The 16,728-nt window shown below is 38.6% G+C and overlaps 6 protein-coding genes across 6 annotated transcripts; 1 reads left to right on the top strand and 5 right to left on the bottom strand. All coding sequences in view use genetic code 12, as the record gives it.

Moving 5' to 3' along the window:
- Window positions 1-1,589: 1,589 nt before the first annotated feature.
- Window positions 1,590-4,352, bottom strand: CANMA_001991 (uncharacterized protein; the record flags this gene model as incomplete). Its single annotated transcript, XM_051814010.1, has 1 exon — window positions 1,590-4,352. One exon carries the CDS (start codon window positions 4,350-4,352, stop codon window positions 1,590-1,592), a length of 2,763 nt encoding a protein of 920 aa, XP_051672421.1.
- A 1,477-nt stretch (window positions 4,353-5,829) lies between these two features.
- On the bottom strand, window positions 5,830-8,592 carry CTA7 (Cta7p; the record flags this gene model as incomplete). Its single annotated transcript, XM_051814009.1, has 1 exon — window positions 5,830-8,592. The coding sequence occupies one exon, from the start codon at window positions 8,590-8,592 to the stop codon at window positions 5,830-5,832; it is 2,763 nt and encodes a 920-aa protein (XP_051672420.1).
- Window positions 8,593-9,421: 829 nt separating this feature from the next.
- CANMA_001989 (uncharacterized protein) lies at window positions 9,422-10,546 on the bottom strand (the record flags this gene model as incomplete). The annotated part of the gene is made up of 1 exon (XM_051814008.1): window positions 9,422-10,546. One exon carries the CDS (start codon window positions 10,544-10,546, stop codon window positions 9,422-9,424), a length of 1,125 nt encoding a protein of 374 aa, XP_051672419.1.
- A 650-nt stretch (window positions 10,547-11,196) lies between these two features.
- On the bottom strand, window positions 11,197-12,105 carry CANMA_001988 (uncharacterized protein; the record flags this gene model as incomplete). The annotated part of the gene is made up of 2 exons (XM_051814007.1): window positions 11,197-11,603; window positions 11,766-12,105. The coding sequence occupies 2 exons, from the start codon at window positions 12,103-12,105 to the stop codon at window positions 11,197-11,199; spliced, it is 747 nt and encodes a 248-aa protein (XP_051672418.1).
- A 273-nt stretch (window positions 12,106-12,378) lies between these two features.
- BUR2 (Bur2p) lies at window positions 12,379-13,467 on the bottom strand (the record flags this gene model as incomplete). Its single annotated transcript, XM_051814005.1, has 1 exon — window positions 12,379-13,467. One exon carries the CDS (start codon window positions 13,465-13,467, stop codon window positions 12,379-12,381), a length of 1,089 nt encoding a protein of 362 aa, XP_051672417.1.
- Window positions 13,468-14,082: 615 nt separating this feature from the next.
- On the top strand, window positions 14,083-15,078 carry CANMA_001986 (uncharacterized protein; the record flags this gene model as incomplete). Its single annotated transcript, XM_051814004.1, has 1 exon — window positions 14,083-15,078. The coding sequence occupies one exon, from the start codon at window positions 14,083-14,085 to the stop codon at window positions 15,076-15,078; it is 996 nt and encodes a 331-aa protein (XP_051672416.1).
- Window positions 15,079-16,728: the final 1,650 nt, after the last annotated feature.

Raw genomic sequence — 16,728 nt, 5'->3', positions numbered from 1 at the left:
GTTTATAAGAATAAGAGGCTAAGCTAACGGTTTTCTTAGTCTCAATTCATTTCATTCCCCATTGCTTTTGTTGTCTCAGTCTCCTTTGTCTAACTAATAGAAAAGTTTTTGAGCTTTGACAACAAAAGATAAACGAAAAATTACAGATTCTTCTGTTTTATAAAACAATAGACAAAGATATAGAAAGACAGGCATAGAGACGGAGAAGCTTTTGTCAAACACAACAGTCAACAAGATGTAAAAGACTTAAGTTCTTACTCTTGTTCTTGTTCTTGTTCTTGTTCTATCAAATACATTGTCTTCACTATTATTAAGCAATACAGAGCAGAGGTTATAATCCACCTAAGACTGTGTATTATTTGTTATGCTTAACATAGTAGTTGCTTTTACAAGGGGTTATTGCTATTATATTTATCATTTTATTTTCTTCTTTATAAAACAATCGGTATATACACGACCACACACGTGCAAGAAAAGAAAAAAGAAATTAAAAAGAGTCTTCAGTTTCTCCGAGAAATAAAACAAACACAAGACACAAATGTAAAAAACAAAGACATCTACATATCCCCAGCAGAATATACTCATAACATAACTCTGTTCATTTTTTAAACGTATATATCTGGAGATACACAATACCAACATATTGGAACAATGCAAACAAAATCTTTTCTTTTTTTTTGTTATTGTCGTTTTGTCTCTGTGTCCCACTCTGTACTTCGGTGATTATGCATCCGATGCAGTTCTTGTTGTATTTTTTGCAATTAAAGCCTTCCTCTATAACCGTTTTATATTAGTTTCTGCTACTTTAATAGTAGCTTTATAACATCACACCTACGTCATTGGAAAGAAAAGAAACTAATGGACACCCCACCTCCCGACTTATAATTCACAATTCAACGGTTCTATTCCATAATGCTTCATGTCTCGTAATTAATAAGAAATTAAGTCGTGGCCATGGGAGCCCATTGCCACGTTTTTCGTTTTCGTTTTGGTGTAACTCATGGCTGGCTCAGAATGATGATCAAAAAACCAGCTAATACATTATAAATCGAAACAAAGTAAAGACTAAGTCCAACCTCTTTTTTGAGAGTGAATGTTCCCACAAAAACAAGACATGAGCCCAGCCTATCGTACTATCAAAGAAAAAACGTACCTACGTCCATACACTTGTGATGCTGGGTGAATTTTTTTAACCTCGAAATCAAAATCACAGAAACCGTTTGAAAAGTTTTTCCGAGACTGCTTAATTTTAAGCAATCTTGCATGTTCGGAAAAACTTCCAGTTTAGACATATGCCAGTAGAACCTCTGGCTCTTTTATAATCATCAATCATTCACACCCTCCCCGATCTACTCTTTTGGTTCCAACACTTTGAAAAAGAATCCCTCACAAATCAAGACAACCTTGAAATTTGTGGACTCCAGGAGAAAACGCTAATTCAATCTGTAGGTCTACACTTGCCGAAAAAACTACATTATCAAATAAGTAAATGACAGTGATTACAAGTTCTGTATCTTCAACACAAATTATTATACACCTTTTAAATAAACTATTTTGTCACTAAACTCTATCTTAAAAAACACTATTTCTTAAAAATCATAGGTAAAATCAACCCACTGATCAAACCATTGCAAGTTACTCAACATCTGGTCAATTTCAGTTGACGGGTACGGATCAATGGCACCGCCACCTTCATGGTTATCCGAAGATGGCGTATTGAATGAATTAACATAGGATGATCCTTCATCGTTGTTGGTGTTTGTGGTGGCAGTGCCTTCGATAGGTGTATGCATTTCAGCACCCGACTGTGATAAAATTGGCGATGCTGTACCGCTTGCTTCTCCTTGTAATTCTTGGTGCTGTTGTAATATATGATGTGGTATATTGGAACCCTCTTCATTTCGATACAACTGTTGTTCAAATACTTTGTTGAACTCGTTGCTCTTGCCTTGGCTGGAGCGTGGGTTTTGATACTGCGCATGGCGAGAATTGCTCGACGAGAGGTTTGAGGTAGAATTAGCAGAAGCAGCACCAGCAGCACCAGCAGGAGCAACTGTATCTTCCTTGGTGTGTCCACCAGGTGCACCATCATTGAATCCCAACTGAGAAAAATACTGCTTATTTACATCAGATGAGCCATGATCAACACCAATATTATTCAAGGCATTCATATCTTCTTCTAATCGCAACGTTAAGATTTTATTGGCCATTTTTAATGCCCACGTACATTCTCTCACCATTTTAAATCGTTCACGAAACACCAACTTGTTTTGCTTATTCCTAATTGGCGATTTTTTCAAAATGGTAAACAATTTAATAGTATTCTTCAAGAGATCTCTTGATTGCTGAATGAAAACACCGCCATTGATCAAGCAAAGAGCATTGACACCAATATTGAATAGCAAGAGTAGAACCGAGTACCATGGAGTATATAGCAACCCGGCTTTGTTCACCTTATCCAAAACTTCAATGACACCATGACATGCATCCAAAACCATATCGACTTTTAACCCATTACTCGCAATTCTGCGTCCAATATAATTGAAAAGAACTTTACCATGAACACAAAGCACTAAATCGTAATAATGCAACTTGACTTGTGCCTTGATCAACGAACTAACTTCATTTGGCCCATTATGGCCCACATTTTTATTAAATAGCAAATCATTCCTAAATCCAATCTCATTGAACCATGCATGCAAACTGACCAATTCGGTATTAATCTGTTGATATTTGATCAAATGAGGGTTATCATTGGGTGCCGTATGCACAAAGTTTGAGATTCTGGCAATATGCAACAATGCCAATGCAGGTAAAGTCAACCAGTCATCCTTGACCGTCTCCTGTTCGAAATCAAATCCAGGATACCCACGTCCAAAATCTTCTTCTCGAATACCACAATATCGCCCAGTTTGTAACCCACATACCCGATCAAATGTAAAGACACACCAAAAAATTCGTTTAGCCTTCAAGCGTTCATACCCAGTGCACGCCAAGATATTATAGTTTTCCTCACTGAATCCTAATCCCATCGATTTTGTCATTGTAATCGCTTGGCCCAACGCATGTGACGAAGATGTTTGTCGGTGAGCTACTCTTAGGTATAATGCAATCAATAGCCAACTCTGGATCAACTCAAATGATTCCCATTCAAAACTTAATATCGACACAATCTTGTATCCATATTTAAACAATTTCTCCTCCAATTTCAACATTTCCAAGTCGGGGCTCTTGGGCTTTTGAAATTCACTAAATCGAATGGCCAACGCCAAGATGAGATACAAGATGGCGGAGTACAATTTCGTTTGGTTTGTTTTTGAGTCGTGCTTGTTCTCGCCAGAGGCGGTAGTTACTGCCTCCTCCTTCATAAGCTTATCATACGCTTCATATTGTTCACGAAACACCGTTTCATGAATAATGGCAAACAATGGGTTCACTTCCTTGAAGAAAAAATCAATCAAGTAACGTTCATCCAACTCGATGTCTAATTGGGGTAAAGGAGGCAAATTTTCCGGCGTGAGGTAGTTGACTCCCGACATGTTCCATCCAAAGTATTGCATACGGGGGATTGTCACTTTTTCCTTCAGCTCTTCTGACAAGTTTGAATACATCGACTTGCACAATTCAACAATAAGTAAATTCTGGTGACGACGCGAAAACCTCCACTTTGAACTTGTGGTGTACAACGTCTCAATGACCCCTTCACTTTCTGGTTCTTGTGACCGTGGATTTCTAAAATCTTCAAATGTGTTTCTTGACAATAAATGTTCAAGATACTGCACCCTATTTTCCAAATGCGAGATGTACTCCTTGTCATTTGACTTGTCAACAACCGGCAACCCAAACGGTTCTGAATTAAGAGTGCTAAATTTGCGCCGTTTATTTGCATCTGCACCTTGTTGTTGATATCCATTGGTTTTATTTGGTACATTGGCACCACCACTACCACTGGCAGAGTTGGAAAACGTACACTCTTTCTTTTGTCGTACACAGGTAGCACATGGGTCCGACCCTGTGCATTTGATTTTATGCGTCCTGCATCGATCACAAGCTTTGCTGACCCGCATGCGGGGCCGATTGTCAGCCGTTTGGTGGGTTTGTGTCTGCATGGGGTGTAATGGTTGCGCAATAGGGTTTGGAGAGCCGGAATAATTCAGATCCAGAGACAGTTGTACTGGTGGTACTTGCTGCTGCTGCTGTTGCTGGGATTGTCGGTAGGAGTACACTGGTGGTAGCTGTACTGCCCCATAGGGCGAAAAGCCCGAGTTCGGAGGAGACATGGTTGAGTTTGGGTTCCGAGAGTCGCGAAGGTTCATCCGAGGCATTTCAGGGTTGTGGTTGTTATCAGACATGATATTTGGAGGATACTTAACAAATTGATGGATCTGATATCGATTCTGGTGCAGAGAGGGTCCTTTGTAAGTTTTTTTTTTGGAAAAAAAAAAGGCTACAGGTTAAAGAGAGGAAAAAAGGACCGGATCGAGTTTGTGACCGCTACCAGNGTTCTTGTTCTTGTTCTTGTTCTATCAAATACATTGTCTTCACTATTATTAAGCAATACAGAGCAGAGGTTATAATCCACCTAAGACTGTGTATTATTTGTTATGCTTAACATAGTAGTTGCTTTTACAAGGGGTTATTGCTATTATATTTATCATTTTATTTTCTTCTTTATAAAACAATCGGTATATACACGACCACACACGTGCAAGAAAAGAAAAAAGAAATTAAAAAGAGTCTTCAGTTTCTCCGAGAAATAAAACAAACACAAGACACAAATGTAAAAAACAAAGACATCTACATATCCCCAGCAGAATATACTCATAACATAACTCTGTTCATTTTTTAAACGTATATATCTGGAGATACACAATACCAACATATTGGAACAATGCAAACAAAATCTTTTCTTTTTTTTTGTTATTGTCGTTTTGTCTCTGTGTCCCACTCTGTACTTCGGTGATTATGCATCCGATGCAGTTCTTGTTGTATTTTTTGCAATTAAAGCCTTCCTCTATAACCGTTTTATATTAGTTTCTGCTACTTTAATAGTAGCTTTATAACATCACACCTACGTCATTGGAAAGAAAAGAAACTAATGGACACCCCACCTCCCGACTTATAATTCACAATTCAACGGTTCTATTCCATAATGCTTCATGTCTCGTAATTAATAAGAAATTAAGTCGTGGCCATGGGAGCCCATTGCCACGTTTTTCGTTTTCGTTTTGGTGTAACTCATGGCTGGCTCAGAATGATGATCAAAAAACCAGCTAATACATTATAAATCGAAACAAAGTAAAGACTAAGTCCAACCTCTTTTTTGAGAGTGAATGTTCCCACAAAAACAAGACATGAGCCCAGCCTATCGTACTATCAAAGAAAAAACGTACCTACGTCCATACACTTGTGATGCTGGGTGAATTTTTTTAACCTCGAAATCAAAATCACAGAAACCGTTTGAAAAGTTTTTCCGAGACTGCTTAATTTTAAGCAATCTTGCATGTTCGGAAAAACTTCCAGTTTAGACATATGCCAGTAGAACCTCTGGCTCTTTTATAATCATCAATCATTCACACCCTCCCCGATCTACTCTTTTGGTTCCAACACTTTGAAAAAGAATCCCTCACAAATCAAGACAACCTTGAAATTTGTGGACTCCAGGAGAAAACGCTAATTCAATCTGTAGGTCTACACTTGCCGAAAAAACTACATTATCAAATAAGTAAATGACAGTGATTACAAGTTCTGTATCTTCAACACAAATTATTATACACCTTTTAAATAAACTATTTTGTCACTAAACTCTATCTTAAAAAACACTATTTCTTAAAAATCATAGGTAAAATCAACCCACTGATCAAACCATTGCAAGTTACTCAACATCTGGTCAATTTCAGTTGACGGGTACGGATCAATGGCACCGCCACCTTCATGGTTATCCGAAGATGGCGTATTGAATGAATTAACATAGGATGATCCTTCATCGTTGTTGGTGTTTGTGGTGGCAGTGCCTTCGATAGGTGTATGCATTTCAGCACCCGACTGTGATAAAATTGGCGATGCTGTACCGCTTGCTTCTCCTTGTAATTCTTGGTGCTGTTGTAATATATGATGTGGTATATTGGAACCCTCTTCATTTCGATACAACTGTTGTTCAAATACTTTGTTGAACTCGTTGCTCTTGCCTTGGCTGGAGCGTGGGTTTTGATACTGCGCATGGCGAGAATTGCTCGACGAGAGGTTTGAGGTAGAATTAGCAGAAGCAGCACCAGCAGCACCAGCAGGAGCAACTGTATCTTCCTTGGTGTGTCCACCAGGTGCACCATCATTGAATCCCAACTGAGAAAAATACTGCTTATTTACATCAGATGAGCCATGATCAACACCAATATTATTCAAGGCATTCATATCTTCTTCTAATCGCAACGTTAAGATTTTATTGGCCATTTTTAATGCCCACGTACATTCTCTCACCATTTTAAATCGTTCACGAAACACCAACTTGTTTTGCTTATTCCTAATTGGCGATTTTTTCAAAATGGTAAACAATTTAATAGTATTCTTCAAGAGATCTCTTGATTGCTGAATGAAAACACCGCCATTGATCAAGCAAAGAGCATTGACACCAATATTGAATAGCAAGAGTAGAACCGAGTACCATGGAGTATATAGCAACCCGGCTTTGTTCACCTTATCCAAAACTTCAATGACACCATGACATGCATCCAAAACCATATCGACTTTTAACCCATTACTCGCAATTCTGCGTCCAATATAATTGAAAAGAACTTTACCATGAACACAAAGCACTAAATCGTAATAATGCAACTTGACTTGTGCCTTGATCAACGAACTAACTTCATTTGGCCCATTATGGCCCACATTTTTATTAAATAGCAAATCATTCCTAAATCCAATCTCATTGAACCATGCATGCAAACTGACCAATTCGGTATTAATCTGTTGATATTTGATCAAATGAGGGTTATCATTGGGTGCCGTATGCACAAAGTTTGAGATTCTGGCAATATGCAACAATGCCAATGCAGGTAAAGTCAACCAGTCATCCTTGACCGTCTCCTGTTCGAAATCAAATCCAGGATACCCACGTCCAAAATCTTCTTCTCGAATACCACAATATCGCCCAGTTTGTAACCCACATACCCGATCAAATGTAAAGACACACCAAAAAATTCGTTTAGCCTTCAAGCGTTCATACCCAGTGCACGCCAAGATATTATAGTTTTCCTCACTGAATCCTAATCCCATCGATTTTGTCATTGTAATCGCTTGGCCCAACGCATGTGACGAAGATGTTTGTCGGTGAGCTACTCTTAGGTATAATGCAATCAATAGCCAACTCTGGATCAACTCAAATGATTCCCATTCAAAACTTAATATCGACACAATCTTGTATCCATATTTAAACAATTTCTCCTCCAATTTCAACATTTCCAAGTCGGGGCTCTTGGGCTTTTGAAATTCACTAAATCGAATGGCCAACGCCAAGATGAGATACAAGATGGCGGAGTACAATTTCGTTTGGTTTGTTTTTGAGTCGTGCTTGTTCTCGCCAGAGGCGGTAGTTACTGCCTCCTCCTTCATAAGCTTATCATACGCTTCATATTGTTCACGAAACACCGTTTCATGAATAATGGCAAACAATGGGTTCACTTCCTTGAAGAAAAAATCAATCAAGTAACGTTCATCCAACTCGATGTCTAATTGGGGTAAAGGAGGCAAATTTTCCGGCGTGAGGTAGTTGACTCCCGACATGTTCCATCCAAAGTATTGCATACGGGGGATTGTCACTTTTTCCTTCAGCTCTTCTGACAAGTTTGAATACATCGACTTGCACAATTCAACAATAAGTAAATTCTGGTGACGACGCGAAAACCTCCACTTTGAACTTGTGGTGTACAACGTCTCAATGACCCCTTCACTTTCTGGTTCTTGTGACCGTGGATTTCTAAAATCTTCAAATGTGTTTCTTGACAATAAATGTTCAAGATACTGCACCCTATTTTCCAAATGCGAGATGTACTCCTTGTCATTTGACTTGTCAACAACCGGCAACCCAAACGGTTCTGAATTAAGAGTGCTAAATTTGCGCCGTTTATTTGCATCTGCACCTTGTTGTTGATATCCATTGGTTTTATTTGGTACATTGGCACCACCACTACCACTGGCAGAGTTGGAAAACGTACACTCTTTCTTTTGTCGTACACAGGTAGCACATGGGTCCGACCCTGTGCATTTGATTTTATGCGTCCTGCATCGATCACAAGCTTTGCTGACCCGCATGCGGGGCCGATTGTCAGCCGTTTGGTGGGTTTGTGTCTGCATGGGGTGTAATGGTTGCGCAATAGGGTTTGGAGAGCCGGAATAATTCAGATCCAGAGACAGTTGTACTGGTGGTACTTGCTGCTGCTGCTGTTGCTGGGATTGTCGGTAGGAGTACACTGGTGGTAGCTGTACTGCCCCATAGGGCGAAAAGCCCGAGTTCGGAGGAGACATGGTTGAGTTTGGGTTCCGAGAGTCGCGAAGGTTCATCCGAGGCATTTCAGGGTTGTGGTTGTTATCAGACATGATATTTGGAGGATACTTAACAAATTGATGGATCTGATATCGATTCTGGTGCAGAGAGGGTCCTTTGTAAGTTTTTTTTTTGGAAAAAAAAAAGGCTACAGGTTAAAGAGAGAAAAAAAGGACCGGATCGAGTTTGTGATCGCTACCAACAATTATGACGTAGACGATCTAGATTCGCTTCTACGAAATCCCACATCGAAAGACTTTACCCCGGTATTTTTCTAAAGTATGCGCGATAAGCACCAAAACCATCAGCAACATCAAGCACTCCCAATGGAAGAGTATAGACAGTACAAACCAACTTGATGAACTAGTGGATAAGCACAATTACCTCCACATCGGCTCATGCTGAAAACCACTTTCCCCTTTATTTAGCGTTTAATGAGATCTGGAATATCTCTATTACGAACAACTGTGGCTGTTTACAACCGGAGAGGAAACTGCAGCTGCTAGGTAAAGTATCAGAATGAGTCACAATAGATATCTGTTCCTAAACCAAGTCTTATCACGATGCTCAACGAAAGATGCACCTGCTGGTTATATTAGGAAAAGAGGTCTACGTACTGGTGATTGTTGACGGACCCAACTACCAGCTATCCCCCCTAACAAAAGTTGACAAGACCACCCCACTGAAATGGCACAAGGGCTGAATTTCCATATGACACTAGGGATGCAACTGGGTTCAATTTGTCAACTAATTTCCAATGCGTCATTCAGAGTTTGTTAATAGATCAGTGAAATCGAAAGAGCTGTTTCATATTCTCCTACGTGTACAACAAATTTTGTCTGGCATATACAATGATGGAACTATATATAATTTTTATAATCTCTATACTTTATTCTTGAAATCAAACACCACTTTATTAACCTTGTGTTCGTCGAACAATTTAAATGCTTCCTTTGCATTATCAATGGGTGTCTTGTGATCAATAAAATCAGTCAATTTGTCCTTCAATGTTTCAAAGATTGCCAAAGCCTCAGGAAGCAAGGCATATGCATGACATCTTCCACATGAAAGATTAAGATTCTTCAAATATGCTTGCAATGCATCAAAAGGGAATGGTCCATGGCCCATACCCAATGCTGAGATAAAACCATTACCACGTACAGCATCAAATGCTGACTTCATTGATGATTCAGCACCCACCACTTCCAATACTGCATCAAACCCAACACCGTTCAATTCATCAGCTACAAAGCTCTTTACCCCATCCGTTTCTTCTTGGAAATTGATGGTTTTGTAGGCACCGATTTTCATGGCTGCTTCTAATCTTGAAGGAATACTATCAACGACAACAATCTTTTCAAATCCATAGTACTTTAATACATGCAAAGCACATAATCCAACAGGACCGGCACCAATCTGTAATACTGAAACATCTTTAATTCGCTGCGCTTCGTAGTTTTGGGCAGGTTGGTTTTTAAAGTAGTCCACGATTTTCTTTACCCCGAAATATCCAGTGACAAATATATCAGCCATAAGTAAATACACGGAATCATCAATATTGTCACCTTTGACACTCTCTGGTTTCTTGACAAGCACATTATCAGCGTATGGAACGCGCACATATTCAGCTTGTCCTCCATCCAAACCTGGTTTACCAAAGGTGTTAGTTTTAGCGCATTGGCCGGTCAAACCGTGCTTACAGTAGAAACATTCGCCACACTGGATGGAAAAACAACTCAATATATCGTCACCAGGCTGGAATTTTGTCACATCTTGTCCTACTGCGACAACAGTTCCTGTGAATTCGTGGCCAACAACAGTACCAGGTTGACCCTTTATGTGGCCTCTATAAGTATGCATGTCTGATCCACACAAGCCCGCATATTCAACTTTGACAATGGCATCAGTCGGAAGACTAATCTGGGGAGCTGGCTTCTGTTCGACTTGGACATCAAAAGGTCCGCGAAAGACTACTGCTTTCATTTCTGTAGGAAGTTGAGACGACATGTTTTGTTTTTATGGATTTGACGTATGTGAGGGAGTGTAGTTTGCGCAATTGAGAAAAGGGGATTAACATTCTAATATATATACATAGCTTTATTAATTGTATTGTTTTATTATTTTACTTTTTTATTTTTTCACCTTGTCAGAGTAAATGTGGGGTACGGACAGAAGCGGATGAAAAATAAGAATTTGTCAAGGAGAAACACGCGATAAATGTAACCTAATGACATAAAAAGTCCTATATCGCTGTGAAAGGCGCCTAATACCTCAAGAAGGGTTACAAAGAGCCACTAAAGAACAATTTTGCCCTTTGTTGTCTGCAGGAAAACTTGACTTGCATGAGAGTGTATTTTCGGCTAATGACGAAAAGCTTGTATTCCCATTTGAGAGACACAGTTGCATCTTTGATTGAATTAACGAGGTGAGATCTTTCAGCTTTCTAGTTGTGCTGCAGTCAAGGGACATTCTTTGACCAGAAGTGTGACATCTTGTATAGCTTCTAAAGTTGCAAATTGATCCACTAATATTATTATAAGACCTACCCCTCTCACCCGGACCAAGCGTACAGCATCGCCCAAAGTTGACCTGACTAATATAAGCACTCGTTTATTTCAACTCTAAACTTTACATATTCTATCTCCCTCCAATTACAACTACGCTATATACTTCACAAATGTAGATCCAACAACCAGACCCAAATTCTTGACGATCTTGGAATACCCAGCAATCCGTCTCATAATATTATACAGGAGGAAAAACAATACATTGAGGCAGATGAAATTACCCAATGTCGCATAGAGCAAATATGTTGTTACTGTAATGAATCGTACCATGTTTGTTGACAATTGAGGACATGTTTCACTAATAGCATCCAGCATCCTAAACACCAATGAGTTTGTAATCAAGTCACAATCAGATGGTCCCTCTCTTGCCACGATGCATATTGTATTCAATAACGAAGCACGATAGTTTTTGAAAATGAGCCATGTGTGTTGCAAAATCAGGGCATTTTGAAATTCCTCTAAATTCAAGTAATAGAAAATGTCCCATTTGTGAGTGACTAGCAATGCATGATCGTGTAAGACATTGGGTGAGTCCTGGAATATATAAGTGAATAGATCCTTGAGAAAGTTGGGGCTGAAAGTAATAATGTTGGAAAATACAAAAATCATGTTAAAAACATTATGGAGGTATGTTTGTAAAACAAACAAAAAAATCATACTTCTGAATCCTGCTTGAATTGTTTTAACGAAGTAGAATATGGCGTGAGTAACAGCCCATTTGAAATTAGCAAGGGTAATTTGTTGTCCAATGCGATCAAATCGTAGCACAATGTAAGGTATGTAATTCCAGTACCATGTAATCTCGTAGAATCTTCTTACGGTACGTCGACGATTTGAGGCTGAATTTAGTGAATTTTGTCTAATCAAATCGGCCATTTCATCAAAGGCTCGTTGTCGTTCTTGTTCAGATAGGTTGTTGAGGTCACGATGGTGGTTGCGGTGAAAGATCTCCATCAATGCCGTGTCTAGTTCTTCAAATATATCCGGGGTGGGGTCCATGGTTGAGTCTGCAAGGTGTACGATGCAGTTACGGTAACTTCTCGATAGCGTTGCGTGTATAGTATGTGGTGTAGTATAAAAGCCAATTTGATATTTAATCAAGTATGCTACTTGAATGTAATTTGATGTGTATTATGGCACCTCAACAGAATCACGTGCGAAACGGAAAAACAAATTCAGACGAGCCATATTCAAAAGCACACGGATACATGCACGGTCTTCTTCATTGCATTCAAAGGGGTTTTTATTTAATGTATATTTATATATTTACAATCACTTTCCTCTAGCCACATCTTCAAAGTGTTGCGACTTTATCGGTAACAACCTCTTTGCTGCAGCTTTATTACTAACCACATGGGGATCCTCTTGCGAACACTGCAACAACTTTTTGATGAATCGGAAACAATGCAATGCAACATCGACCTCGACACCAATGACCAGGGGTAAAAAGTTTTCTGGCACTTTCAACTCTTTATCCAATTTTGTTTTACCCTCCAATATAGTAATGACAAAACAAGTTGCCAAAATTTCCTTCATATCAAAACACAACACAACCGGTAAACTTGATAATAATTCAATAAGCGTTATTGTCATCTTCAAGATATCTTTCTTTTTGTTGTACAATAAATGACCCATACCGAGATGTATCTTGTTTAATATTTTAAATTGGAGTAAATAAGGTGAGGTGAAATTTAATTCAAAGTTGAGTTTTCGAAGAATAAGCTCTTCACGATATAGTAGTTGGTCTCTCCATTTCCAGTAGTACTCGTTTTGTTCATCAATGGGCGGTGGCGGTTGTTTGACCTTGTTTTTGATGACTGGTGGGTTGGGGTTTTTCACGTTACATGCATACAAGCTGACTTTATCTGGCTGTCGATAGTTGTCGTTTAATTTACACGATATGGTTAATGCTGCTGAAGCAACGAAATATTTCGAGGACGAAAGTGGGAGTCGCATGTAATATCGATGGAGGTAGACCGTGGTGGCGAGTAAAGTTGGTCCGTCAACTTTCAACTTTGTTCCTAGTCGTACAACAAATTCATGCATTGATTCTTTGATGCGAAGTTCTTGTGGTAAGGTGATTCTTGCCTGTATTCGACTTGGTGTGCGATATAGTACGACTGATTCTGGAAAAATCCATATGCTTTTGCGTTGAGAATGTGATTGACTGGAATTTTTGTTACTCTTATTGCTGTGGTTGTTGTTGTTGTTGTTGCTGCTGCTGTTATTAGCTGTGGTTGTGCTTGCTGTTGCTATTGTTGTGGATACAGTGTTGGCAGAGGTGGGAGTACCAATAGACTCTTTTGACTTTGGGAGTTCATCCTCTTTAATGCTCAAAGGAGTACTACCACTTGTGGCCATTATATTCTAAGCAATCACTGATATGAAGTAAGTTTCGGTTAATCCAATGTTTGATGATCCGTTGGACAACTGCCCGAAGCATCACCCAAAACTTTGCGATTTGATATTTTGGTGTTTTTTTTTGTCTTCTCTCTTTTCTTGGTTCAGTTTCTAAAACAGTAACTACGGCAATAAGAATGGGCCAAAGAATGTTGACAAGCATCCATTGAAAAACATCTTGGAGGGATGGGCTACACTATCTTAACCTCCTTATACAAGCTCTAGATTTTGATGAAATGCTAATACTCGGGAGCATACAAGATAGTAACATATTCTTTACCTGTGCTGGGCAGTACAACTGAGGTGTGATCACAGGAACCCTTGGTCCTGCTTAATGATTTACACTAATCTTCTACTTTGTATAGCTCAGTCCTCTGCTTCATCCTTCAGTCATCAGCTTCAACCGTCAACCATTTGGTTCCTATTCAGTTGCAAAACAATTTATTCAATCCTGCATATAGCTCCACTGCAGAGAATGAAAGAAAAAAAATTTCAAGACATTTTGGAAAATTTTTACCATCAATCACCAAGTTAAGTTAGTCTAAATTTCACACACACCACTTCAAAGACACAAGGATGGCTACCGCTACTAGTAACTCATTCATGCACTTGGTAAGGCCAAACGTGCTAGCACCAGCAGCTGGATCAGCCAATGGACCTGCCAAAGTCAAGATTCACGCGTCTGCATTACTCACCATTTTGGAAATCGTTGCTAAACAAGTGTTGAACAAGAGAATAATTGGTACTTTGTTAGGTATAAGATCAGATAATGGATTAGAGGTGGAGATTAGGGATGCATTTATGGTTCCATGCGATGAGACGGGTGACTCCATCGCCATTGAAGATCAAGCTCATAAATCCTTGTTTCATTTGTATAAGAAATCGCATCCAAAGGAATCAGTATTGGGTTGGTTTGGCAGTATGAATGAAATCGATGACACTACAAGTTTAATCCACGATTTTTATTCCAAAGGTGCTGATCGTGCTTTTCCCTACCCAGCGATTTATTTGAATGTGGAATATGTCAATGATCAAGGTCAAATAACCAGTCCCAAGATAATAACGTATATTGGTGCTGCTGTCGGTAAATCTGCTGCCAAGACTAATGTGCAAATTGGCTGGAACAAGACCGCCAATGTCAACAATTCATATATCTTCACACCTATCCCTAATGAAGTGGTTGATGGAACCAATACTGAAAAACTTGCATACAAATCGTTACAAGAATCAACCATTGACCAAAACACAAATATATCATCAATAATAGATGGTAATCACCCATTTTTCGCTCAAAATTTACAACAAGTGCAGCAAAATGTTGCCAATTTGATTGCTTATATTGATGCTAATGCCACTAATCAATCGGATGAAAACCTTGATTTGTTGAGAAAATTGAGTAATACGTTGTTGACTAAGCCACCAATCTTGACTGATGTTGAAGAGTTGAATAAATTGTTTGACAATTTCAACCAAGATGTTATTATGATTGAATATTTGACTAAAGCAGTTAAAGATCAAATTGAATTGAGTGCAAGATTGACTGCTAGTTCAGAGGCTGAAAAAAGAAACTAAGATAGTGGTTACAGGAGAGAAAGAAGCTATAAGGGAGTGACCATTTGGAGTCTTTGTCGAAAGTGCCAAACTACTGCCTCAAATTTATAGAGTTCCAATATGTGTAACAAGGTATAGATTCGCTTTTTTTTTTTTGGGGGGGGGGGGGGATGAAGGACACAAATATGTATAAAAAGCATAACTCATACAAGGGAAGGGGGGAAGGGGAATAGATGTAGACAATGTCTTGTGATTATAATAAAACAAGAAGATTTTCGAGCTTCACTTGATGCAATCTCTAATACGAATGTTTTACACTGCTTTTGTGACGTGCCTTCATTATGGCAGTTAACCTCTGATATAGTTCCAACGGGAGAAAGAGACGGGAACTGTGATTTGGTGGATGTACTGTATCCTGAACTGGACTAAAGCGAGAATTGACGACGGATAAAGGTGGAAGCGCGTAAGAGGTATTGACCGGGTTCCAGCTATGCTGACTGCTCAATTACAATTCACAAGAGTAACTAAAGTGCCTTTTTAATCTATTTACTGTCCCTGGGTGGAGTTAAGTTGGGGGCAGTGGAAGGAGTGTTTTACATTTTGTGTAACTCATTGTGAGTTAGGTTCATTGAGGGGCTTTGGTAGTTGGTCAATTTAGTAGTTGGTAGTGTGACTACTAATGAAACAAAAAAAACTGTGGATATTCCAATTACACAAAAGAATATAAAAGGGCAATGGAAGATAAGAGAGGAGAAGGGTGGTCTAAAGCATGGAAGTACTATTCTACCTTTAGTGTGGAAGTCTCATTGCTTTTCTGTGTGTATCTTCTTATTAATTCATAGTTGTCGTGAAGTCAGAGGGAGTTGATAGGATGCAATCCAGATAACATTGGTATTGTAAGAAGAAGAAAAAATTAAAAATTAAAAATAGAAAGTAGAAAATAAAATCCGAATATCAAAATATGAGATGAGCTCTCATTGAAATAAAAAATTAAAAAAGGGGGGTGGGGGGTGGGGGGTGTAATTAAAGAATAAAAGATTAGAACAGATAAAAAAATATTAGTAGTGTTTAGATAACAGTATCTATGTCTGTATCAGAATAAAATGGCTACAGATGGGAGATTTAGATGTAGAAACTATCTCCTAACTTTATGTATGTGTATGTGTATGTGCTGTGTGCTGTGTGTATATTGTGAAGAAGTTTAAATGCGGTATTTTTTTACGTATTGCTGAGACAGAGAAAACAAAGAAAATAATATAACAATACAAAAGTAAAAAATTGTGAGAAGAGCCAAAGTTTTCATTACCAAACTATTACCAAACTGTTACCAAACTGTTACCAAAACCCTTTTCTATAATCAGACACCATTTACACATACACCCATATATATATATATATCTTTTATCTATCTTGATAGAGTATACATACACTAAACACAAAGTATAAGTATCAACAACAAAAGTTTATTACTGCTTATTAAACACCAATAAGAAGGGTATTATCACACAAGCTACTGCCACAGAGACTAAACGAAACTAAAAGACTGAGAGAGCCTACACAATCTAGTTCATTGACAACAACGTAAGCATCCCCAAACAGGTATCACTACTTCCACAAATATCTACTTTTTATTGCCTCACCATAAACAAAAAGCCAAAAAAACAAGTCAAA

The sequence above is a fragment of the Candida margitis genome, assembly GCF_024628925.1.
Source record: "Candida margitis strain CBS 14175 chromosome Unknown scaffold33, whole genome shotgun sequence".
In the NCBI taxonomy this organism is placed as follows: domain Eukaryota; kingdom Fungi; phylum Ascomycota; class Pichiomycetes; order Serinales; family Debaryomycetaceae; genus Lodderomyces; species Lodderomyces margitis.
The sequence above is the reverse complement of the archived record's forward strand: the minus strand, read 5'-3'. Positions and strand labels throughout refer to the sequence as shown.